The 25749-nt window shown below is 46.3% G+C and overlaps 1 protein-coding gene across 1 annotated transcript in view; it reads left to right on the top strand.

Moving 5' to 3' along the window:
• CAPN10 (calpain 10) overlaps positions 1-25749 on the top strand; it is an 84319-nt gene that overhangs the window by 10613 nt on the left and 47957 nt on the right. Inside the window, exons 3-5 of the mRNA XM_082252572.1 lie at positions 3773-3969; positions 9800-9990; positions 23220-23361. Coding sequence (XP_082108698.1) covers positions 3773-3969; positions 9800-9990; positions 23220-23361 — 530 coding nt within the window. The remainder of the gene's footprint in view (positions 1-3772; positions 3970-9799; positions 9991-23219; positions 23362-25749) is intronic.

The raw sequence follows: 25749 nt of genomic DNA, 5'->3' as shown, positions 1-25749 counted from the left end.
AGGGGGGAAGAACTGTTTGTAGTAACTTAGTGTACCCGTCAGGGCCAGGACTCTTACCATTGGGCAGGGACAGTAGGGTTCGTTCTAATTCGGCCGTCGTGAGCAGAGATTCTAGGTCAGAGCATTGGTCAGCAGTCAAGGGGGGAAGCTATGGTCGGAGAGATAACTCTGAAACGCAGTCAGCTTAGCAGACTGAGCATAAGCGGTGACGGGACCATCGAGGTTATAAAGATCAGCGTAGTAGTCCCTAAACCTCTTGGCACTCTCGAACGGTTTAAAAAACCGTGCCCCTGATGGGGATCGAAGCTTATGCACTCACATTTTGCGCTCTCTTTTTACGCAGGGCTCGGGCTAGCATCCGACCACATTTATTCCCCTGTTCATAATATTTATGGGACATGTAGCGTAAGGCCCCTTTCACACTTGTGCAACTTGTAATGTAATTTGGGACTGCAAAATAGCATGACAAGTCATTCTCCTTTTATTTCTAATGAGTACCATTCATATCTGTGCGACTTGAAGTCGCACCGACTTCAGAGTAGTCCCTGCACTACTTTGGCACGATTTTGATGCGTAGCCTAGTCAAACTCGCATCAAAATCATGGCAACAAAGTCTCGGTAAAATCGTGTGACTTTGAAGTCGCACAAGTGTAAAAGGGGCCTTAACGTCAACGGGTGAGACGGTCCAAGAGGTGGGAGAAAAGCACCCTAGGGTCACTGAACCATTTCAATGCGTCAGGGTCCCCTGTCTGTTTATGGCAAAGTTCAGCCTTCTGAAGGGAAGACAGCACTCTCTGGAAGTCTGTCTGTCTCTCTCGCTTGAGCTTGGTGCCGAGGGAAATAAACTCCCCTCTCACCATAGCCTTGTGACCCTCCCACACCACCCCCTCACTCAGAGTATCCGACCCATTTTCCTCAAAGTAACATCTTAAGACCTCCGAGACCCTGGAGACCACCAGCGAGTTGCCCGATAAATTTTCGTTCAGCCGCCATGACCAGGACCTGTGGGAGCCAACAGGTAAGGCGAGCTCCATCGTGACAGGTGCATGGTCTGAAATATTTTCTATGGATGACACTGCAGGCACTCCAGAGTGGGGTGGGCAACATAGATAACATTAATCCGTGTATAGACATTGTACATTTTAGAGTAGTAGCTGAAGTCTCGCTCCGTTGGGGAGCACGACCCTCCAAGTGTCTATCAGGAGATGGGATTGTAAGGTCTTACGAAAGTGCTTAAGGAAGGAGTAGGAATGAGATGACCGACCGTGTGAAGTATCTATCAAGGGATCAGAACGGATATTAAAGTCTCCCCCAACAATCAGTGAACCCTGCCTGAACTCTGCCAAGCGCTCAAGCGTCGCATCTAGGAAAGTGAGCTGATTTGCATTAGGGGCATAAACCGAGGCAAAGGTAAACCTCTTACCCAGAATGGTCCCTTTTAGGAACACCTAACGACCCTGGGGCTCTACCATGTGGCCAGTGGGCTGAAAAGGGCAGGTCCTATGTATCGCAATAGCCGTGCCCTGCGACTTACTGACCGGGGAGGGACTCTGAAACCACTGATTAAAGAGGTGCGTGGGCAGCATTGGTAGCGACCGAGGGGTAAAGTGGGTCTCCTGGAAGAAGACCACCTGCGCCTTAAGCTTCTTCAACTCCCACCATAACCTACTACGTTTGTGCGGGGAACATAGACCACGTACATTGTATGAGATTACCTTAAGTGACTCCATGAGCAATTTGGGAGGCAGGTAGGTTTCCCACGAGATGGTAGCACGGCACAAGCCGCATTGAAGACCATGCATCCAGGGGGTCAGGCACGAAGAAAGCAAGGAAAAAGAAAGAGGGGAAAAAATAAGAGAGTTAGCACATACATAAAACACATAAACAAAATGAACCAAAAAAAGTGGTAAAGAGATCTAAACCAGTTAGGAGAGAAACTAGAGGCCGCGCCAAGTGTGCCACCCCAGCCGGGACAACACACTGGGCCATGGCCCTGTGTCCCAAAAAGGGACAATACCTGTAAAGTTATGGCCTACTTGGGAAAAGTGTACCAACCACAGGGGGAAGAAAGGGGGGGAACGAGAGAACACCCGCCCTGCACGCACCACCCCAGCCACATGATAAAGTGCTAAAGAGTCAGGGGGCAGTCCAGTGCCATGGTGACACCAGCGCAATGACCAGACCTCAGACCAAAGTCACGCTGTCTCGCCAGCAGAGGCAAAATGGGGAATTGAAAAGCCACAAGCGTGCATGAGGATCAATTAGAAAAGGTGCATAGGACAGAGAAGCAATCAGGTCCCCGAGGTAGAGGGGTCAGGGAAAGGATCCTCGGTAGGACGTGGGTGACCTCTTCTGCGCTGTTTGAGTTACAGGCTGCCAGGGCTGGGGTAGCTGTAACGCTGGGAGATCTGGCAAATTCCTCCAATCTGGGAAGTCCACAGGATCCAAGCCCAATGTGGATAGGAAATTTGGGAGGTCATCTTTAGTACGTAGAGTAGCTTGCTTGCCATCCTTGGTAGCTTGTAGGTAGAAGGGGAAACTCCCAGCCGTAGGTGAGGCCCTCGGCCTGGATAGCTGTCAGGAGGGGGCGGAGAGCCCTGTGCTGCATGAGAGTACATCGTGATATGTCTTGATAGAAAAAAAGATGTGCCCATCAAAGTCAAAGTAAGGCTTATTGCGCATTTTCCGCATAATGCGGTCTTTGAGAGTGTACTTGTGTAGCTTACAAATGATATCACGCGGGTTATCTGCATCCTGTGAAAGGGGATGCAAGGCCCTGTGCGCCCTGTCAATCTCAATAGGAGCAGTAGCCGGGAGCTCCAGGATCTTTGAAAATGTCCATCAGGGTGGGGATGATATCCATCGGTGCCATGGCCTCAGGGAGGCCCCGAATACGGATGTTGCCTTTCCTGCTGCGATTTTTTTAAAGTCATCTAGCTGTGCATCTATTTTTCTGTCTTGCTCCTCACACCGTTGAGAAATAACAGGCAGGGTGTCACCAAAACGCTGCTCTAGAATCTCCAAATAGGTCCCCAGATGGGAAGTGTCAGATTTAAGCTGAGCAATGTCCTCTTTAAAGGCAGTTTCTACCCTGGTAATAAACCTGTCCAGGTCCGCTTTAATGGGTAGGGCCCATATATGTCTCTTCAGATCCCCATCCTCAAGCACCTCCGCCATATCGGATCCCCCTCCCAGTGATGCCGTGGAGGGAGGGGAAGCTGGAGTTACCGAGGCAGTCACTGACCTTGGTGGGGAGATCCCAGGTTCTGCACTCCATGTGGGGCTCGCCGCGTGGTGCTGAGAGGCCGGCTCCGCCGGCGCCATCTTGGAGGCCTGCATCTCCCTACCACGGGTCTTGGGGAAGAAGGAACGCAGACGACCCTGCCGGGAACGATTGGGTCGTGGTTGTTGCGAGGCTGTCCGGCGGTGCTGGGACATGATGTGAGCTGGTTTGGAGCAGGGACATCCCTGTAAGCTGATGATTAAGCGGGTGCGGAGCTGAAGCGGCACATATCCTTACCCGTCTATAGTCAGGCTACGCCCCCTGAAAATATTCATTTAATAAACAGTTGCCCAAATATCGTGCAACATAAAAAAAATTGCAACGACTATCTTTTTATTCTACAGGCCCTATGCTTTATAGAAAAATGCAGATGTTTACAAAAAACGAAAAGATTGCTCTAGTGCCAGAGTAGTTTAAATATGTACATCATATTTTATGTGTTTATGTTCCCTTTAGCCTATGTTTCATGGTTTGCTTTCTTTACCAAAGGTGTTTCCCAAAGGACAGTGTACGTGGAATGAACCTGGATACACCGGACGCTTTACTTGTCGATTTTGGAGATTTGGACGTTGGGTGGAGGTGACCATCGATGACTGCTTACCATGCTTGGGACAAAAGCTCTGCTTCTCCCATTGTCAAGACCAGAAAGTCTTCTGGCTTCCACTCTTGGAGAAAGCGTATGCTAAGTATGTCATCCTTGTTATTGCACTAATATGTGATTTGTGATTGCAAATTTTCTATAGTTGAAGTTATAGGTGAATGTTCTACAGTAATCTTCCCTAAATGGTGGACCACCGTCCTGGATCAGACTGAGTGACTGTTCTATCTGGACTTCCAGCCCCCAGCGAAGGTCTCCCCTTCCCAGGGGCGTAACTACAGGGGTTGCAGGGGTTGCAATTTCAACCGGGCCCAATGCTCCAGGGGGCCCGGCATTGGATAGGAGGGGAGGCTGGGGCAGCATGTAGAGAAATCACTGTCCTCCTTTTTCCTCCTGTAGCTGCAGAAAGAAAATGGAGGAGATTGGATCCTCTGTATGCTGCCCCCGCCACTCCTCCTATCCATTTCACTTGTGTTCTGCTGTCTCTGGGCCCCTGTGTGCTCCCCTGGTCCCCCCCCCCCCCCAAGTGTGATCCCTCCCCTCTCCTGCCAGCTGCTGCAGGGGATGTGTCACAATAGAGAACCAGGAAGGGGTCGGTAAATATGTAATTTACCAGCTCCTTCCTTTTCTGAATGGACAGAGTCATAGTCAGTGACATTGTAAAAAAAAATCAAATAAAATGATAAAAAAAAAATACAATTAAAATACCAAAAAATAAAAACTACTGACACCAGTGGGTGAACTTCCAGGATCGCAAAGGTCACACTTGCAACTGGGCCCTGGGCTTCCACCACCGTGGGGAGGCCCCAAGATGGCAGGAAGGGGGCCCACTGCAAAACTTGTGAAAGGGACCCGCTGTGGGACCGTAATAAAGGGCCCCGCAAGTGGAGTAAAGGGCCCCAGGATCAGTGGGAAGAGCCCTGGGCTTGAAGAGAAGGGCCCCGGCCAGGGGTCCGGGGGGGCCCTTCATGTTTTCTTGCACCGGGGCCCTGAAGGTTCTAGTTACGCCTCTGCCCCTTCCCCCACTCCTCAGTGATTTGTTGTTAGGACCGCTGGTGTCCTTTCAACTAATAGTGTCACGTGTACGCCCCACCCCCAGCACAGGTGGATGGAATTGGAACTTCTGTCCAGACCTGCAGTCTGCAGGTCTGGACACCACCTTTCAGCCCCCACCCTCTCCATGCCTGGCACTAAAAGGTACAGCAGCACTGTGATGGGGATACCTGGTGTAGGGGTGCACTGTGATGGGGACAACTGATGTAGGAATTGTGAGCATAAGTCTGACCAAAGACAGCTGGCACATTGCTGCCAGATCGTCTGAAATTTGAGCCATGGGTCGACCTGCAAGCACCACCCAGCTTAACAAAAGAAGTTTTAAAAATTGACTGAGCTGGGTAGAAAATCATGGGCCAAACAGACTGAAATTTTTCATATTCTATCGGTGTTCAACAGTGCCTCTGTGTTTAGGCAGCTGTGGGTGCTGTGATTGCTGAAAGCATTAAATGGCAGTGGAGATTCCTCCATCCACATTTAGTGTGGAAGGGGAGATTGATTCATTTTTCCCCTGTTTAGCCCGTGGGCTGAACAAGAGAAAATCGAGCAGTGTATAGCTAGTCCTTTTCTCCCCAGAGGGCTGATGAACCTTTAACCGCTTGCCGACCACCCAACACAAATATACTGCGGCAGGGGGCTCAGCTGCGCAAAATCACGTAGATCTATGTGATTTTGTGCACGCGGTCTCGGCACAGCAGGAGGTGGGCGGCGAGAGGAGTGGTGGCGATTACCGACGGCCTCCTGCGATCGTCAGAGAAACTGACAGAAGTCCCGCCTGCTTATGTAAACAAAGCAGGGCCGAGTCTTGTGTCACACAGGCAGGGAGAGACCAGGAGTTTCAGCTAAGCTGAAACCCCGATCTCTCTCTGCCTGTCAGACTCCCCCCCCCCCCCCCCCCCCAACAGTGAGCAAGCACCCACAGGCATACATTAACCCCTTTGAGCACCCCCAGTGTTAACCCCTTCCCTGCCAGTGTTATTTATACAGTAAAAGTGCATAATATTTAGCACTAAATACTGCATTAGTGTCACTGGTCCCCAAAAAGTGTCAAAAATGTCAGTTATGGGTCCTATCTGTCCGCCGCAATGTCGCAGTCCCCCTAAAAATCTCTGATCGCCGTCATTATTACTAATAAAAAGATAAATAAAAAGTCCAAAAATCTATCCCGTAGTTTTGTAAACACTAAAACTTTTGTGCAAACCAATTTAAAATACGCTTTTTGGGATTTTTTTTTTTTTACCAAAAATATGAAGCAGAATGCAAATTGACCTAAACTGATAACATTTTATTTTTTTTATTGGGAAGGTTTTATAATGGAAAGTAAAAAAACATGGTGTTTTTGTTTTTTCAAAAATGTCGCTCTTTTTTTTGTTTATAGCGCAAAATCTAAAAACTGCAGAGGTGATCAAATACCACCAAAAGAAAGCTCTATTTGTGGGAAAAAAGGGACATTAATTGTATTTGGGTGCAGCGTCGTAGTACTGCGCAATTTTTCGTTGACTACTTCCGGACCGCCGACCGCAGTTTTACTGCGGCAGGCAACCCCTCCTTCGCGAACCGACGTAGCTCTAAGTTGTCGCGCTCCTACAGCGAGGGGCGCGTTCCCGCCCCCACTCGGCCGCAGGGACTCCAATGCAAAGGGCAGGCGGCTCCGATTGCCGCCTGCTACCCACGATCGCTACCCGCTGGGCTCATTAGGATTCAGGTCAGGTGATTGACTTGGCCATTGCATAACATTCCACTTCTTTCCCTTAAAAAACTCTTTGTTTGCTTTCGCAGTATGCTTCGGGTCATTGTCCATCTGCACTGTAAAGCGCCATCCAATGAGTTCTGAAGCATTTGAATGAATATGAGCAGATAATATTGCCCGAAACACTTCAAAATTCATCCTGCTGCTTTTGTCAGCAGTCACATCCTCAATAAATACAAGAGAACCAGTTCCATTGGCAGCCATACATGCCCACGCCATGACACTACCACCACCATGCTTCATTGATGAGGTAGTATGCTTTGGATAAAGGGCAGTTCCTTTCCTTCTCCATACTCTTCTCTTCCCATCACTCTGGTACAAGTTGATCTTGGTCTCATCTGTCCATAGGGTGTTGTTCCAGAACTGTGAAGGCTTTTTTAAATGTTGTTTGGCAAACTCTAATCTGGCCTTCCTGTTTTTGAGGCTCACCAATGGTTTACATCTTGTGGTGAACCCTTTGTATTCCCTCTGGTGAAGTCTTCTCTTCAGGGCCGCCATCAGGGGGGTACAGCCAGTACTCCTGTATGGGGCCCCGGCACATAGGGGGGCCCGGGCAGCAGGAAGATCGGTAGGATGACAGCATACCTCCCAACCTCGGCAGGACTGTCCCGCTGTACAGAGGCTTTGTTTGGCATAATTCTGGTGATAAATGTTACCTTCTAGCTCAGAAGGACCTGCAGCAGTGGGAACATTTAGAACAGCCAGGGATTGGCTAACAAACCAGCTGGGTGTGCACTGTGCAGCCACAATGAGAGACTGCACCTGTCAAATTCATGCTGTGATGTCGGTAATGGGCAGGACTGCTACTCAGACCCGCCCCCTGTGTCAAGCAACACGTGCATAGGGAAGAAGGAGAAGGAAGATATGGCAGCCAGCAACAGAAAGGTATTTTAGAAAGGTAATCATGTGGAAGATGGGGGGACCTTTGGGGAAGATAAGGGCAGAGGAGAGGTGTGTGTGTTGCAGAGGTTGTAGCAGCTGGGAAGAGGTGCAGTACAGAGGCATTTACATACATTCGCTACTATGTACAGCTTGGTATGGCACTACTCCTATTAACATTGGCCTCAATGGGAAATCTTGGTCACCTTGGTATAGCACTACTCCCGATTTTTAACATTGGCCTCAATGGGAAATCTTGGTCACCTTGGTATGGCTCTACTCCCGATTTTTAACATTGGCCTCAATGGAGAATCTTGGTCAACTTGGTATGGCACTGCTCCCTGTCTAACATTTGCATCTATGGGAAATCTTGGTCAGCTTAGTAAGGCACTGCTCCCTATCTAGCACTCTCCTGAACCCTGTGCATAATGCACTCCAGAACCCTGCATTCTGTATCTAGAATTCTCCTGAACGTATTCCTGACCCCTGCACTCTGTACGTAATGCATTCCTGACCCCTGCACTCTGTACGGGGATGGGGTTGTGAATTTGCGGAGGGATTTGGGGGGTTGCGCTGTGAGGGGTGATTGGGAGGGATTTCTGCTAGGAAGAGGCATTGGGGGAGGGGGTGATAATATAATTTTGATATTTTCGGTGAAAGGGGGGGGGCCCTGTCAGGTAGGCTGTATGGGGCCCCAGGATTTCTAGCGGCAGCCCTGCTTCTCTTGATTGTTGGCTTTGACACACATACACCTACCTCCTGGAGAGTGTTCTTGATCTGGCCAACTGTTGTGAAGGGTGTTTTCTTCACCAGGGAAATAATTATTCGGTCATCCACCACAGTTGTTTTCCATGGTCTTCCGGGTCTTTTGGTGTTGCGGAGCTCACCGGTGCATCCAAAAATATACGCTTATTGAGATTTTATTTTTATTTATTTTTTTACCAAAGACATGTAGCTAAATTTTGGCCTAAATGTATGTAAAAAAATTGAGTTTATTGAATATTTATCATAAGAAAAGGTAGAAAATGTAATTTTTTTTTTCCTTAATTTTCAGTCTCTCTCTTTTAGTTTATATTGCAACAAATAAAATTGCCAGTGGTGATAAATTACCACAAAAAGAAAGCTCTATTTGTGGGGAAAAAAGGGATATGCACTTCGTTTGGGTAGAGCATTGCATGACCGCACAATTATCAGTTAAATTCGCGCAGTGCAATGTTGCAAAAAATGGCCAGGTCATTGGGCAGGGGGGGGGGTTTAAAACCTTCCGGTCCTTCAGTGGTTAATATCGTAAATTCCTGCTAGTCCACTTATGGGCTGTCCTGGAAGAGGACTGGGGAAAACTGGAGTTAAACTTATTGGTAACTCTGTTTCCAGACAGCCAGGTTCCCGTCCTTAAGTTAATGGTTGTTTTTATGTTTTGTATATGCTTAAAGGTTTCGCCCTTTTGGTTTTTGTTTTAAAACGGACCAGTTCAGCAGAGGGACTGCTTTTTAAAGTGTATTGGTGATCTGTTTCCTGTTCCTGTTCTCTCATGGGCGATCCTGGAAGACTACTGTAAACAATTACCGGTAAGTCTAACTCCGGTTTTTGCGGTGCGCTGTGAGCCCAAACAAAATGAATAGGCTCAAACTGCATTGGAAAGAATCGCATGCAATTTGAACAGCAATGCAGTGCGATTCCTGTCCGAATCCCATGTGGTTTCCCCCACCACTCCTGTGTGAACCTAGGCTCGTCATAGTGCTCATATCGCACTCTAAAGGTATTGGTACAAGGTATCAGTGAATACTTGATCGAATGTATCGGTACTCGATAACAAAAAAAACATATCAGTGCAACCCTAGCGTAGAGAGCTGTTGACTCCCCATGGCCATCAAAGCCTTATACTGTGTATTTTGTGGTGATAAAGAATTTTCTACAGCACTCCCAACTTTGTTTGCTTTAGAAAAGTGAATTGCATTAGTAGCAACAAGCATCGATTGCTGATGGACAAATTGACAGGACCACTGGTGAGTCCTTCTCAATCAACATTTATTCAAAAAAGTCCAGGTGATATGTCAAACCCAAAACCTATACACCATCCTAGGTAGGGTTGTTTGTGCTGAAAAGTCACTTGTATCTGGTGCAATAAAGTCACTTAGAAAGGGCTTGTTTGTGGTGTAGATCATCTGTACACATGTACTTTACATGCATTTAGCAAGCACACTTTATTTCAAATGTTTATTTTATGTATCCGCAGGTTACATGGCTCCTATGAGTCTCTGTGGGCAGGTCAGGTTGTTGATGCTTTGGTAGATCTGACAGGTGGGATGGTAGAAAGATGGTCCTTAGAAGATGCAGAGGACAGCGCCCAGAAGAAAATGCTTTGCAGAATGTTGGACCTGAAGGACCGCTGTGCAATAAGTTGTTCTGTGCTCCACAGTAAAGAAGGTAGGGGCAAGATCTATGAAGTGGTTTAGTGCATTCTTGCTTTTTTTTTTTGTGCCTTTTTTAAAGTGGAACTTCACTCTCCCAAGCAACCTTGATTACTTTTAATCCTTATGCTACTTGCACTATTAAATAGATAAAGTATATCATATTTACTTTTAAACTTGAATGCATGCTTGAGCTAAGGGCAGATGGATTTTGGGAAGTAAATACTACATGACTCATTTGCCCTTACTCAAGATCGCCATAGGCAGAAATGCTAGGTGGTGTTTTTCAAAGTGATTTCTCAGCAAAATAAAGCATGGAGACATAGATGGATGGTGGAGTTTGCTTTGAATATCAAAAATGAATTAAACAGTGTTTTTGGTTTGTTGTGGAAAAAAAAAACAATATTTTTCACATTCTGCTATAGGACATTCCCCCTAAAAAATGTAAAAATCAAAATGTTTTAATATTTTAGGCCAATTTGTTTTCTGCTACATATTTTTGGTAAAAAAAAAATCGCAATAAGCGAATTTTGATTGGTTTGCGCAAAAGTTATCGTGTCTACTAACTACGGAAAAGATTTAGGTCATTTTTATTGTGTTTTTTTTTTTTTTTTTTTTTTGCGGGACTGCGACATTGTGGCGGACAGATCGGACCCCTAACTGACATTTTTGACACTTTTGGGGGTACCAGTGACATTACTACAGTAATCGGGGCTATAAATATGCACTGTTACTATAAAAATGCCATTAGCAGGGAAGGGGTTAACCCCGTGGGTGATCAAAAGGGTTAATGTATGCCTAGATGCTTACTAACGCGTGTGTGTGTGTGGGGGGTTCTGTGAAAGGCACAGACAGATCGCAGTTTTAGCTTAGCTGAAACTGATGATCTGTCCCTGCCTGTCTCACAGAAGATCTGCCTGTTTTGTTTAAGCAGGCGGGTCTTCTCTCCGTTTACCGGACGATTGGGAGAGGAAGGCGGCAGTCGCCAACAGAATCACATGCACTCCAGTCATATAGTACTACGTGACTGGATGCAGGGGAGCCGCACTGCTGCAATAATATTACTGTGGCCAGTCGGCAAGTGGTTAAACAAGACAGATCGCCGTTCTATGAGAGGGGAGGATGGAGATCCTGGGGTTCTGCTAAGCAGGAACATGGATCTCTGTCTTCCCCCCAGTCAAAGCACCCCCCACACAGTTAGCAAGCAGTCTCTAGGAACACATTTAACCCTTTGATCGCCCATGATGTTAACCCCTTCCTTGCCAGTGTCATTAGTACAATGACAGTGCATATTTCCCTTTCGTTCATTGACGGGGACAGCTCCTGATCGTCTTAATCATTGGGTTATACTGCCCCTTACAGGAGTATGACACTAGGCAGAAAAAAGTCTGGCTAAGCCAATGGGCAGTCCCAGGGGGTATACTCCATTTCTCTGCTATAGTCACTCTATTTTTTTTTTTTTTTCTGCCTTTTCAGGAGTAAGGACATTGTTACTTGCTTGGATTTCTGGTCCTGGCAATTTTTTCTTTTTAGATAGATTTTTTTTTCTCCTGTTTTTTTTTCCTGTGAGATTTACAATCAACTGCCGGACTGGGTGACGGGCTGGATAATCTATATCCAGTGGTCACCCCAGTCTGGCCAGAGAGTGCGCGTAGGCCTTAGCTCTGCGACAGGTCGGCCGCAACATAGCCCCACCGCAAACTCTGACCGAGTGGGCTAAGCTGTTACGCCGTGACCTGGAGGGGGTGCAGCTACTCCTTGCCTTTGCTTAGCTGGCGAACCAGTTGGTCCAGGTGCTGCAGTTTATCTGTGATGCCTCTTTGGATGTGGCTCCCCTATTTGCTAGGTTCTCTGTTTCGGCAGTGGTCCTTCGGCGTATTTTGTGGCTCAAATGCTGGTCTGCGGACCAGACTTCTTACTTTTCAAGGAAATCGCCTGTTTGTAGCTACCCTGGAGGACATCTTTAAAGATCTCACAGCGGGGAAGAGTACCTTTTTCTTCCGCAGGCTAGTAAGTGCAAGGACCCTCGTCGTAGATGTGGGCCATCTTTCTCGGCTCATAAGAAGTTTTTTTGTCTCTCAGGTAGGACTGACAAGGGATCAAAACCTTTCAGGGCCTTCTCTGGTGGATCCGAGCAAACTTGGTCTGGCAAGTCGAGAGCAGGCTTTTCTAGACCCGCGGACAAGGCTCCTTCAGCATGAAGGTGCGCCCTCACCTGTATCTTGGGTAAGGGGGACATCTTCGCTGGTTTCCGGACCTGTGAATTTCCCTGGTACAAGACAAGTGGGTCCAGGAAGTCATACGGTCTGGCTACAAGCTCAATTTCATTCTTACCCTCCGGAAAGGTTTTTTCCTTCCAACTTGTGCTTGCGCCTGTCCCCGACCGCTTACAGGGTCTTTTTGGGGTGGTGCAGGACCTGTTACTTCAAGGGGTGATTGTCCCGGTTCTGACATAGAAACGTTTTCAAGGGGGTTTTACTCAAACTTGTTTAAAGTTCCCAGGAAGGAAGGCAAGGTGCGTCCAATTCTGGCCCTTAAGGCACTGAACTGCTTTGCTTTGTACGGGTGCAGAAGTTCAGAATGGAGTTCATTCACATGGTGGTGGCATCCCTGCGTCAGGGGGATTTTCTTGCCTCTATCGACATCAAGGACGCTTACCTTCACATTCCAATATGTGCCGGAAACCAGCTCTTCCTTCGCTTTGCCATTGGAGAGGAGTGTTATCAGTTTGTGGCGTTACCCTTTGGTCTCGCCTCCGCCCCTGGGGTCTTCACAAAAGGGTTGGCCCCGGTGCTAGCATTATTATGTCAGCGAGGGATCGTGGTACTGGGATACTTGGACGACCTCCTTCTGCGAGCGGAGTCTCCTACTGCTCTGGTGGAAAACCTAGAGATCACCATACGAACTCTGAGGGAGTTTGGCTGAATTCTGAATTTTCAGAAGTCTGCTTTGGTTTCTGTCCACAAAGCTGGACTATTTGGGTCTGACTCTGGACTTGGCCTTGGCCAGAGTTCTCCTTCCTCTGGACTATCTGCAGGCTGCAATTTGTCTTCTGCTGTTCAGAAGATAGTCATCCCTCCAGACTTGCATGCGGGTGCTAGGCCTAATGGTGTCTACCTTTTTTGAGGCTGTTCCATTTGCACAGTTCCATACAAGGTCCCTGCAAAGGGAGATTCTGGGCAAATGAAACAAGAATCTGCAGTCCCTGGATCATCCGATCCGGCTGAGCTGGGGAACAGAGGGGCCCCTTTTATATGGTGGCTTTGTTCTCCGGGTGCATCGGCTGGGCAAATTCTTCCTCCCCTTGTATTGGATAGTGATCACCATGGATGCCAGCCTGTCCGGCTGGGGAGGCATCTTTGGCAAAAATTCAGCTCAAGGGGTCTGGATACTGGAAGGGTCCAGACTGCCAATCAATGTCTTGGAACGCCCAGCAATCGGACTGTGTCTGGAACATTGGATTGATCGTCTTCAGGGATGTCCAGTCCACATTCAATCGGACACAATGGCACGGCCGGGGCTTATGTCAGTCACCAGGGGGGCACAAGAAGTGTCCTGGCGGGTAGCCGGCATTCTAAGGTGGGCAGAACGGTTCGTTCCAGCCCTCTCCACCTTACTCATTCTCATGGTGGAAAACTGGCAGTCGGATTACCTCAGTCGGAAGGCGTTGGACCAGTGGAAGTGGTCTTTTGGTCCAGAGGTGTTTCATCAGTTGTGTCTCTGGTGGGGCATCCCCGAGGTGGATCTGTTGGCATCTTTGCTCAACAGGTGCAGAGGTTTGTGGCACGGTCACAGGATCCTGTGGTGGACACCACATAAGCGCTCGTGAACCCGTGGGTTCAGTATTGTCTGATTTACACCTTCCCTCCTCTCAAGCTTCTGCCAAGACTTCTATGCAGGATTGAGGCCGAAGGGATTCCAGTCATCTTAGTGGCCCTGGACTGGCCTCGCTGGGCTTGGTACACTGACCTGGTGCTGCTGATTGCTGACATTTCTTGGAAGCTTCTTCTCAGGGAGGATCTGCTGTCCCAAGGGCCAATCTTCCATCCTGCTTTACAGTCGCTGGCTTTGATGGCTTGGCTGTTAAACGGCAGGTGCTGATGGATAGAGGTTTGTTGAGTCAGTGATTCCAACACTGTTAAAAGCTTGGAAATCCACTTCTAGGCAGCTCTACCATTGTACGTGTAAAATGAACATTGCGTGGTATAAATCTCTTAAGGGTTCATCGTCACTCCTTCTCGGTGGCTCGGATCTTGATCTTCCTTCCACGGGGGGGGGGCGGGTGGAGCAGAAACTGGCCTTGAGTACTATCAAGGGCCAGGTGTCAACCTTTCGGCACTTAGCTCCTCCAATGCAGTCTCTCTTGCCACCTTGGGATCTTAATTTGGTGCTCTGTCCTCCAGAAGCCTCCTTTTGAGATTCTTCAGGAGATTCCCATGCTTACGCTCTCTCAGATGGTGGCCTTTTTGGTGGCTATCACTTCTGCGCACCAGATGTTGCAATTGGCAGCGTTATCCTGTGATTCACCTTACTTGGTGGTTCACAGAGATAAGGTGGTTCTTCGCCGCTGTCCTTTGTTGCTTCCAAAGGTTGTCTCTAATTTTCATTTGAATGAAGACATTGTGTTGCCTTCCCTGTGTCCCAGGCCAAAACATCCGAAGGAAATTGCTTTGCATGCCTTTGATGTGGTCTGGGCAATTTGGGTGTACCTGGCAGCTACGGAGTCTTTTAGGAAGTCGGACTCACTATTTGTGCTCGCTGATGGCCATTGAAAAGGGTTGACCCCTTCCTCTGACCATTTCCAGATAAATCAAACAGACGGTGATTCAGGCCTATTCCATCAAGGGTCAGGTTTCTATTTTCCCTGTCAAGGTGCACTCTACTCGGGTGCTCAGTGCCTCCTGGGCTTTCCGTCATCAGGCGCCAGTGACGCAGGTTTGCAAGGCGGCCACCTTGTCGTCAGTGCACACTTACACAAAGTGGATATGTTGGTATCCGTGGATGGTGTTTTTTTTTTTTTTTTTTTCTTTTTTTGGACACAAGGTTTTGAAGGCTGCTCTTTAAAGGACCTGGTCCTCTTTGAGTGTGTATTGTGTTTTTCTTTTTTTTTTCTTCAGGTGGGCGCCAGTTGTTTTGGGTGAGCTCCTGTTTTACCTGGTCGGCTATAGTTAAGCCTAGTGTCCTACTTCTGTAGAGGGCAGTATAACCCAATGGCTAAGAAGATCAGGAGCTGTGTCCGTCAATGAACATCAGAAAAATGGATTTTATTTTTTTTTTTTTTTTTTAGCACCGATCACTGTATTCGTGTCACTGGTCCCCAAAAAAGTGTCACTCAAATTCTATAGAAAATATCTCCTAGTTTGTAGACACTATAACTTTTGCGCAAACTGATCAATATACGCTTTTTGGGATTTTTTTTTACCAAAAACATAGCAGAATACATATTGGCCTAAATGAGATTCTTTTTACATAGGTTTTATAGCAGAAAGTAAAAAATATTGTTTTTTTTTTTCTTTTGAAATTTGTGTTTTGTGTTTTTAGTTTATAGCGCAAAAATAAAAAATGCAGAGGTGATTAAATACCACCAAAAGAAACCTCCATTTGTGAGAAAAAAAAAATCATTTATTTAGGTACTAACCTTTTTTCTCCCTGTATAAAATATATACCTATTAGTCCATAGAGTCCAATGTGTGGCTTGCAGGCAAAGTTCTCTTTACCATGCTCTCTTCCCACACTACCATCTTGAATTTGAGATCTGGCACATGTGCAGATATATTGTGCATCTCTGACTAGTCATTGGGACCTGGCAGAGAGTCTGGGCATGTGCAAAATCTCGCAAACTGCCTTTTGTAATATCTACGTCACAGATTCCAGGTGGCAGTTTGTGATCTCTTACAAATGCGCAGACCTGTTGCGGGGGGGGGGGGCTCTGTTCTATTCCAGACTAAGATCCAAGCCATTTCTGCACAGGAGTGGGATTCTATTGCATCACCCTAAAGATCTGCTTTAATGTAAATTGAGTTTGACGATAACAATATATATACCAAAACAAAATAATTGTTAGGATTTATATACTCATATATAAAGCCTGTGATGTTTTAAAATCCCCTTAACTTGGCCACTCTCTTTTGATATCAAACTTTTGTTTTTAGGCCCAACAGTCACCTCCATTCTTCAAGAACACAAAAGTCTGCCACGTTGCCAGGGACATGGTACAATAATATGGTATATCCAGGATAAATGGTAAAACACAAGTTTATGCAACGAAGCATGAATGCCCATTCACAAAAAAAAAAACCTAAGCTCCATTAATTGCATTATTGGTATAGCCCACAGTACAAATGGAATCTAAGGTGTGCGTTAAATTCAAAACCCTCTCCAGATAACCAGGATTATGTATGAAGTTTAGGCTTTCTTCCTTAAATTATAATTAAAGTCAAAACTTCTTGTTTAGTTTTGAATAGCGTGCTGAGAGATTTGAACGCTTGTCTGTTTTTATTGCTGTCTGTGCCCCGTTGAAGAGATTCACCCTCTCTATTTGTCCTGTTTACCATTAAAGAAAATCCCAAAATTTAGGTTGTCCCCAAAAAAGTAATAGCAGGGAAATCTTGCAACACTAGTGCTGGTGACCTGGGGTCCCCAATGGATTCCCTTTATTTGCAGTGATTTCCTCTCCCTTCCTGTTTTAGCTATGGGACAGGAAATTAAGGGAAATCTCCACAATGGGACACAGATGGCAATAATATACCTGACAGGGGTTTATTATCCTCCCTTACTGTATGGGGGGGGGGGGGGGAGTTTTGCCTATAGTTCTACTTTAAATGAGGTAGAACGCCTGTGTTGGTAGAGGTATTTGAGAGGAAGCTTAAAGCCTCGTACACACGCAACGAATTTCCGCCGACCGGTCGTCTGTCTTTTGTCCAGAGTGCATGTCTGTTGGTTGGAATGTGCTCTAGACTGCACACAAATTTTCCCGTACGACAGAATTCTACTTCAGAAGTGATGTCATGTGTTGGATTGCTTTTTATGTGTTCTTTCATCTCTGAGCATGCCTAGTCTTGCTCATAAGATTTTTCCCCATCGAAATCTGTACTAATGAGAGGAAAATCGGAAGTGTTTTGACTGAGGACAAAAATTTTAATGCCTGCACACCAGGATTTTGTCAGCCGAAAAGTCGGAGTCGGCTGTCGAAAGCACCATACTAACAAGCTGAAAATCGACAGATCGGTCGTCGGACAAAATTTCCCGGCCAAATTTCTTATCGTGTGTATGGGGCTTAACAAGGAAGTGAATGTTCCTCAGGTTGTTACCTTGGCTCTTTCAGTTGTTCTAATTAGATCAATACTTGCTTCCGTATACAGTGGTTATAGAAAGGAATCACCCCCCTGACATGAAGACGGACACAGTTTTTGTTTTATCCAGCTGTATTTGCTAGTGAAACTTATAATATCCAAGTGAAATGTATAACACCAACCATGGCAAAAAAAAGAAATAAAAGAAATTCAAAAACGGAATCACTTAATTGGAAAGGGGATCACCACCCTCATGCCAGTATCTTGTTGAACCACTTTTTCCTTTTATTGCCTTTAGTCTGCTGGGATATGTCTCATCTAACTTTGCACATCTAGACTCTGCAATATTCGCCCACTCTTCTTTGCAAAAGTTCATTTAAATTTTACCGTGACTGTTTGTGGACTGCAGTCTTCAAGTTATTCCACAGATATTCAATGGGGTTTAAGTCTGGGCTCTGACTAAGCCATGCAAGGACATTTACCTTTTTGTCCTTTAACCACTGTGTGGTAATTTTTACTGTCTGCTTTGGGTCATTGCCATGTTGGAAGCTAAACCTTAGGGCAGCATCCATTTTTCCTTCTATCCTGATAAATAAGAGACAACTAGGGGAGTAGAGGACACCCCTGTATTTTTGGACCCTACTGATGAGTGGTTGGAAACCCTCTTTACAACTGGTGGACTCTGGCCTTTGTTCCTATTAGTGCTATGATTTTAATTTTTCAAACTGTGGCAGAATGGTCAATATATCTTACTAGATCTCTAAACTGGGGCAGTGCATCCTACCCTGATGAAGCATGTTGAGCAGATGCTTGGAGCTTTAAAGTTTAGCTTTTTACACTGAAAGCATCTCAGCCTGTTCCCAGCCTTGGTTCTTTGTCAATATACATCCGTAGAGCATTCTGGTTAAATTGCTGTTCTGTGGAATCTGCATCCAAGGAGGACTTGACATGCCTAATCTTTGAGGGACAATTTCTCTTTGATCCAGCTTTTGATGTTATAAAGGATGCCACTGGGGGCAATAGCTCCCACTGCCCCAGCTTTCGAAGCCTAAAGAAAAATTTACAGAGTCTCCGCCCTTTTTAATTTCTTTCACCTAGTATGCAGGTCTAAAGTTTGTTCTATGGTCACCTGAAAATAGTTGGGGTGGAAAAAGTGTGAAGGTTTGTGTCACAGATCAGCTGCAGAGCTGATCTGTGTCTTACTGTTTGCATATGTTTTTTTTACCTTTTTGCTGCTGTAGGTCTGCTGGCACCTGTGGTTCCACAAGCTTGTGCTCTGCTCTTGCTGCTCTGACTTTACCAGCTATGGGTGTCGCCCGCCTCAACTGATGGCTAATATACGTTCCTTCCAGCTACTTCCTGTCCAGCCTCCCATGTGTCTCCCTATTTAAATCCCACTCAGACCAGTTTCTGGTTGCTTGAGCAACACTTGTTCCTGAGCCCCTCCCGTGCAATCATTCATAACCTGAATTCTTGTGGACTGATCTCTTGTGTACCGACTCGGCTAATTCTCCTGATTAAGTTTGTCTGCTGCCCGCCCAGTCCTTGGCCCATTATCAGGCTCTCCTTTTGCTCCATCCATCCGTCCATCCGTGCCTGCACTGTGTCTTTGGGAACTCTCCCCGCAAGCAGGGTGAACCTGGGGGTCGTGACCTGAGGTCAGCACACAGCTAAGTCCAAACTACTGTGAGGGGGTCTCTGGCAGAACATTGGCTGGCCCTTAGATTCCATGCCCGGGGGATCCCATGTCACCTGCTCGCCTGTGGGCTCACACCCGTAGAATCATGAGTGTGCTTTCTCTTTCCAAAGTGGTTCGGGAGGGAGGGTGTAATTGATAGATTCTTCAGGGCTCCTGAGCAGGTGTGTGTGTGTGTGTTTTTTTTTTTTTTTTTTTTTTATACCTGGTTGTTGTCCCCGGTAAATGGAACAGCTGCCTCCTTTGGGGCCTGCAGGTTCAAACACTTTGCATGGTGTTCACAAAATCTACCAATCCTTCCTGTCCCCAGTTGGATATTCTGACTTCCATATGCAGTTGAGGATGTGTACCTTACAGGCCCCAAACCTTTCAGCTCTCTAACTTGTTATGCCTGTCCCTGTATCCTGGTTGGTCACCAGGGACCTGAACCCATTGTTCGCCCTGATTTGTTTGTCATGGAATCCCCATTGTGAGATATATAGACTATTTCTAGTGGAGGACACAGTTGGCACAGGCTCTGTTGGATACCATCTCTTTGTCCAGATGTCTTAATGATTCAGTTAAACATTGAATCTTCAGAAATCCATGCCGGAACGGTCTCTTTGTCTGCAGGCAACTCCAAACAAAATGATTTTCCCCAGAAATTTTCTTTGGGTTGTCTGATCTCCTGTCTTTGGCCTTAAGTCCCAGAGTTAGCCATTTTCTAGCTGTTATGGATCTGTGGGTAACACTCTTGAAGACCTTCCCTTTTCTCCAATCTAACCCCATACTGTCTCCGGGTACACTCTGGCTTTGTAGTACAAGTGACCCAGTTTTTGTACAGTCAGAATTTCAGTCCTGGAGATTCAGGTAGTTTGATGGATCAGTCCCTCAGCCATGGAATTGGTGGACATCTTTCCTATCCACCTGAAAGATTGTATCTTTAGACCTCAGACTCTCACCATGGCAGGTGCCCCGACTGTTGGAGAACTCTGGACTATGGGACTGCATCTTGTAGTTTAAAGGAATGTGGTTGTTTCTGCATTACTGGCTTATTCCCTTGACCGGTTACTTTATCTGAGTCTAGCTGGACAATGCCGTGGACGTGGTGTGCCTCATCCACCTAGGGAGAACAAAAGATCTTGCTCTGGTAAAATAACACCCTGCCATTGGAGGAGCCTTGTTTGTTGTCAAACTCTTGTCTACTGGTCTACATCTTGGAGTTTCACAGAATGTAGTGGTTTGCTTTGCAAATTATTCCTTTGACAGGTTACTTAGTCTGTTTGAACAACACCACAGTGGTGGTGTGCCTCATCCTTGTTGGAAGAACAGAAGATCTTGCTTCAGTTCTTATCCTGTTTGCTATGCTCTTTTCAGGGGTGGACCGGCTTCCCCCAACTGCTTTTATCTGAAAGTTGTGACGTGATCCATGCACCCAAACACCCTCAAGAATCTGCATCACAGGTGGAGAATGCAGGTTATTGACCTCCTGATATCCTAGTTCTTCTCCAGGTGCAGGAATCTTATACCAGTATCGGTAGATGCTTTGGCAACTAGTGTGGGATCTAGGCTTTTCCTCTTTTTACTCTTATGCCTTGCAGACTCTAGCTAGAGGGCCTTTTGGCAATCTCTTTCCCGGAATGTTATTTGCTGACCTTGTAAGGTACCTAACAGTTACTCTGTAGGTTTCAAAAGATCATTGAATTTTTGGAGTCAAGAGCAGGGTTTCCAGGATTGTCTATTTTGGGCCCTTGCCCTAGCAGTGATTTTTCTTCATTGCAGAAGGGTTGGACTAGAGTTTAGTTCTCGGCACTAGTTTGGATTTGGAAGTCTGGGTTCTTATGTTTTGATTAAAGCGATTTTAAACCCAAATCAAAAATGTAATATATATTTCAACTTACCAATCATTAGATGTGGTGTCTCTGTTAGTTTTCTTTTTTAGGCTTTTTTTTCCCCTCTGTTTTCCCCTGGTGAGCTAGCCAATACCACCTCCTGTAGTAGAGTCCCACATTCTGGATGAAGGAGCACAGGGGCACTTTTGAACAGCAGCATTGTCAGTCTGGGGGAGGGTAGTGTTAGATTCCCCAGCAGATTTAGATACACTAACAATTTGAAGCCAAAATCCAGCTCACGCTGCAGTTACACAATCCTTTACAGCAATGGCTTTTTTTGTTCTGTTCTGTTCCTTACCGCATTTGTCCTCCATGACTCTGTGAGATCAGACTTGGTTGCATATTCAGGAATTGCTGTTTGGACTCCTTTTTTTGAGGTAATTTTGTTCATCATTGAATGTTTTCCTGGTAGTCCTAGCTTCTGTCGGGTGAGTGTCTAACCTGATAGCCATCCGTGCACAGAATCCCCTTTTCATTTTAATTATTGTAATGGGAACAGCTGAGCTGAGGCCTAGGCCTTTTTTTTCTGACCTAGCGTAGATTTTAGATCTTTCTCGAACAAGCCATCATTCCTCAGTTCCCCTGTCTGCTCTCCAATTCTTTGAGAGTACCTTGCTTTCTTGCTTGACTATGCTTCTTGGCGTCATGGCTACTGATTCCATTTTTTGGTTTCCCTGGATTTGTAGGGTGATTTGGGGTTTTTTACTCTGCCATTCTGGTTGATTCAAGTAGACTAGCTGCAAGCTTATGGTCCTAGAATCATTTTCTCCTTTTTCTGTCAAGACATACTTCACTGACTATGTTAGTATTCAATCCTTTGGCATTGCACATCGGTTTTTCCAGTGCTGGGCTACCACCTGATCTGTTCTTATGATTTTACTACCAGGCAGTGATGCTGATGGTGGTTACAGCCTGTCCTCTTGTACAGGCCCCATCGAGTCAGCAGGGGGGCCCAGACACAGTAAGGGCTGCCTGTGACTCGCCTTTCCCAGAATAGTTTATTTCCTTATTTCGGTCTCCTGTATATCTCCTCCCCATCTGTTCCCTATAAGATGCACTCTGAGGCTAGCAGTCAGTGGGCGCTCTCTGAGCTCTGCTTCCTCTCCTGAGTAAACAGGGCTAGGATGTGGCCACCTCTGCCCCCTCCTCAGACAAACCGTTTCCCTAAAGCCTGATACACACGGCCTGAATATTTGTCAGTACCACCCAGTTCAACAGAAACCGGCCGACAATCCGCTCATGTGTATGTCTGTCTGCCAACAGCAGCCAGCTTCTGTTGCACAGGCATGCTGGAAAACCAGCATCTAAACGGCATCCGATCAGTGCTAGCAGCCAATGGCTGCGAGGGCTGATCAATGTGTTCTGGTGGGGGGGTGGGGCTAGGATGGGGGCAGTCTGCATGTCAGAGCACAATAGCTTAGCGGGGAACATCACATTTTTAGTACCACAAGCTCCTACCAGGGTTTTATTTTTTTTCTTCAGCCTGCTGGGTGTGTACCAGGCTTAACTCCTGCACAATGCTCTGCTTTGCTGCTACCTGACCTCCCAGCCCTGTAACGCCACAGTACCCTGCTGCCACCTGCTGTCTACTGTCCTGCACTTCCACTCCACACTGCTTTGCCCTGCAAATCTATACTGTTCACTCTCTGCACTGCCATTACACACTGTCCACCGACTTGCCACTCCACACTGCCCACTGTCCTGCCTTGCCACTACATACTGCCCTACCACTGGTTATTGTTTTGCCCGCTACATGCCACTCTATGTCCTGCCACTACATGCTGCCTATTGCCCACTGTCCACTTTTCTGCCAGTACATACTGACCACTGCCCTGACCCGCCACTCCACGCTGCTTTGCCCTGCCACTACATATTGCTTACTGTCCTACTATTGCCAGAAAACATTTCACTGCTTGCATCGAACTGCCACTATGTACTATGCATGGCCTTGCACTTCTCTACTACAACATAAGGCCATACATTATTCAGCTAAATACCACACAGTCCACAGCTCTTCACTGCCATTTCTTACTGCTCACTGTCCTGCAGTGCATAATGTTCATTTCACTTTTCTCTACTTGCTGCTTTAAAATGGACGCTTCATACTGTTGTCGCACATGGCACACCCTATCTTTGACCGTCGCAATGAGCAGGGGGTGGGGTTGGCTGGCCCTGCTACCAGGTGGAGATTGTGGCATCATCTAATGCCAGCTTCTACAGTTTTTAGGTTGGGAGTGTCCATTCCTCCAGTAGGAAACAGTATAACCCAAACATTAAATACTTTCTGTGTTCCATTGGAGTTCAAGAAAGATTTTAAAGGGAGTGCAAAAATCAAATTCTTCTGTTGGTAAATTTTAATATGCTGATATCTCTGTATGTATTTTAGGTGCTGGAAATCTGGGTGAATTTCATGCCTTTACAATCACAGAAATCAAGGCTGGAGTCACAAAGTTTGGACATGAGTTGATTTTAATACGTGTGCATAATCCTTGGGGGCGAAGCTGCTGGAGTGGAGCATGGGGGAGAAAGTAAGTAGCAATTGCTAATTTTTTTTTTTTTTTTTTAAGGAAATCATTTTTCATAAAGTAAACGGAGACTGTATTATATTCACCTATTTATGTCCCCTATTTATGCTGTGTGAGGCCACTGACATGCAGCCAATTAGTGTCCACCAACAGCTTAGCCAATTCATGGCCAAGCTTAAAGGAGCTGCTGCGCATTGCTCTGCCTTTCACATGCTAGAGCCTGTGGTCCCTTGCAACTTTTCAAGTAGTTTCCTGTGCCTCCCAGTGTTATTTCCATGACTTCTAGTGTTTCAAGTGGCTGTCCAGTCTGTACCCAGCACCTGTGCACTTTCAATGATCCCCAGCCTGTCTGTGTGTCGTTGTGCTCCCAGTGTGTCCTAGCCTTCAGTCAGCCATGTGATCCCCAGTATCCTGCTTTGTTGACCCTGTGCACTCCTGCTGGCATCCATTCTTCATTCCAGTGTGGACTGGAAACACGCAAAAAGTATAGCAGGAGTGATTTTTAAAATCACGCCACACGAAACCATTTGGTAAAAACACCTGCGGTCAGGTCAAATTTGAAAAAGATTGACATCAGAAAGGACCAGATGTGGTGTCAGACCGTATACTGCGTGGATGTGCAGATCAGTAAGCAGGTGTGTTTACTGATATATTTATTCTGTCTCTGAAGCAGGCTGCAGTACCTTCTTGTTTTAAATATGCTATTATTGTCCCGAAACCTAAAAAATCAGCAGTAACGTGCTTTAATGATTATCGTCCAGTTGCCCTAACTCCTTTTTAATAATGACATGTTTTGGGAGTCTCATATTATCAGATATTAAGGCAAGCATTCCTGTGGATCGGGATAAGTATCAGTTTGCCTATCGTTCAAACAGATCCACAGATCATGCATTTGCTATTGCATTGCATACTGCCTTGACACCTCTTGAGCACTCAAACACATATGTTAGGATGTTATTCATTGATTTTTAGCTCAGCATTTTTTTTTTTTTTTTATGTAATCTTTATTGGCTTTTAAACATAAAAAGTAAAACGGAGAGCAGTATAGCAGACATGAACATCATGCCCCATAAGTCAAAACTTGTTTAAAATGCACGTAGCAACAAACATTTCGCCATATCTGTGAGTATAAGCATTACCTAGCATAACGTCGAGAGAGGACAAAGCTTGTTTACCCTAGGATATTGCAGAACCCACACAAGGGGAGTTCAGACCACTAGCAGCCAGGATAATCTTATGGTTTGGATGCCTCCAGCAGAAGGAGGAGGCCAAGCTGAACCCCATAAGATCTGGAGGTAATTAATGGGCTGCGCGGTGAGAATACCACTTGGGGGATTTGCCCTGGCACCCACCGCACAGTCCACTTGGCTCAAGGATCACCAGGACAACATCGCTAAGTTGCCCAGGGCAGTAACCTCTTAAGGCCCTCAAGCTTCAAACTCTCTCCCAAGGGTGGTAGAAATTTTGAAAGACTAAAGGAATGTGAATGTAAGGAAAAAAAAAAGAAGGGGAGGGACAAACAAGAGTAGGAGAGGAATAAGGTGGGATGAGATGGTAAGAAGAATAAACGGGGGGGGGGTTAAGAGAGGACAGGGATCAGGGTTAGTAGACGCATTACGTACCTGGAATTCCACAAGACCACTCACACCGGCATATATCCTTGTACTAACAGAAGATCAATACGAAGTCAGGCTACCCAAAATTGGGGACTGCTAGTTTCAGTGGGGCCACATCAAGGCTTGATGAGACAGTTTGCAGCCGCTGTGTGTTCCTACCATGCCATCTAAGTGGCACAATGTTTATCCATTGTACCTTTTAGAGGTAGAAATCCATTCCTCAGCTGCCATCATTTTATTACCTTTCCTGATCCATTCCTCACAGCCCGTACCTGAGGTCGCTTCCAATATGATGGTATTAAGCGTTTTACAGTAGTTACTATTTTGCTGTCGCTGTTTCCAGTTAGTCTAAAAGTGCTTTTGTGCAAAAAGATTGCTTTTTGGACCCGTGATCATTCTCAATTTTCCAGGCACAAAGAACTGAAAAAGCACAGGCAGGGCACTGGAAAAGCCACCAGGTGGCATGATGCAGTGTAATCCGTTAGGATTAAAACTTTGTATCATGTCATTTGGTGTGTTTACATTTTTGAAATTGCCGCCGGGTTCCACCCCCCTGCGTTGCTACGCTCGCAGGGAAGGGTACCGAAAGACAGGTGCCAGCATTGGCTGAGCGCACAGCGGAAGGATGGCTGGAGGACGGTGGGGGATCACAGGGGAAGGTGAGTTTTTTTGTGGGGTAATCCCAAGTGTGGCTCGGGGTTACCGCTTTTTGTACTCTATATTAACCCAGAGCCACATTCGGGAATACCGCTAGTGAGGTTAAGATGAAAATTCT

This window comes from Pelophylax lessonae, assembly GCF_965119305.1.
Source record: "Pelophylax lessonae genome assembly, chromosome: 3".
NCBI classification, from domain to species: Eukaryota; Metazoa; Chordata; class Amphibia; order Anura; family Ranidae; genus Pelophylax; species Pelophylax lessonae.
Note: the sequence above shows the minus strand (reverse complement) of the source record. Positions and strands in the feature narration are given on the sequence as shown.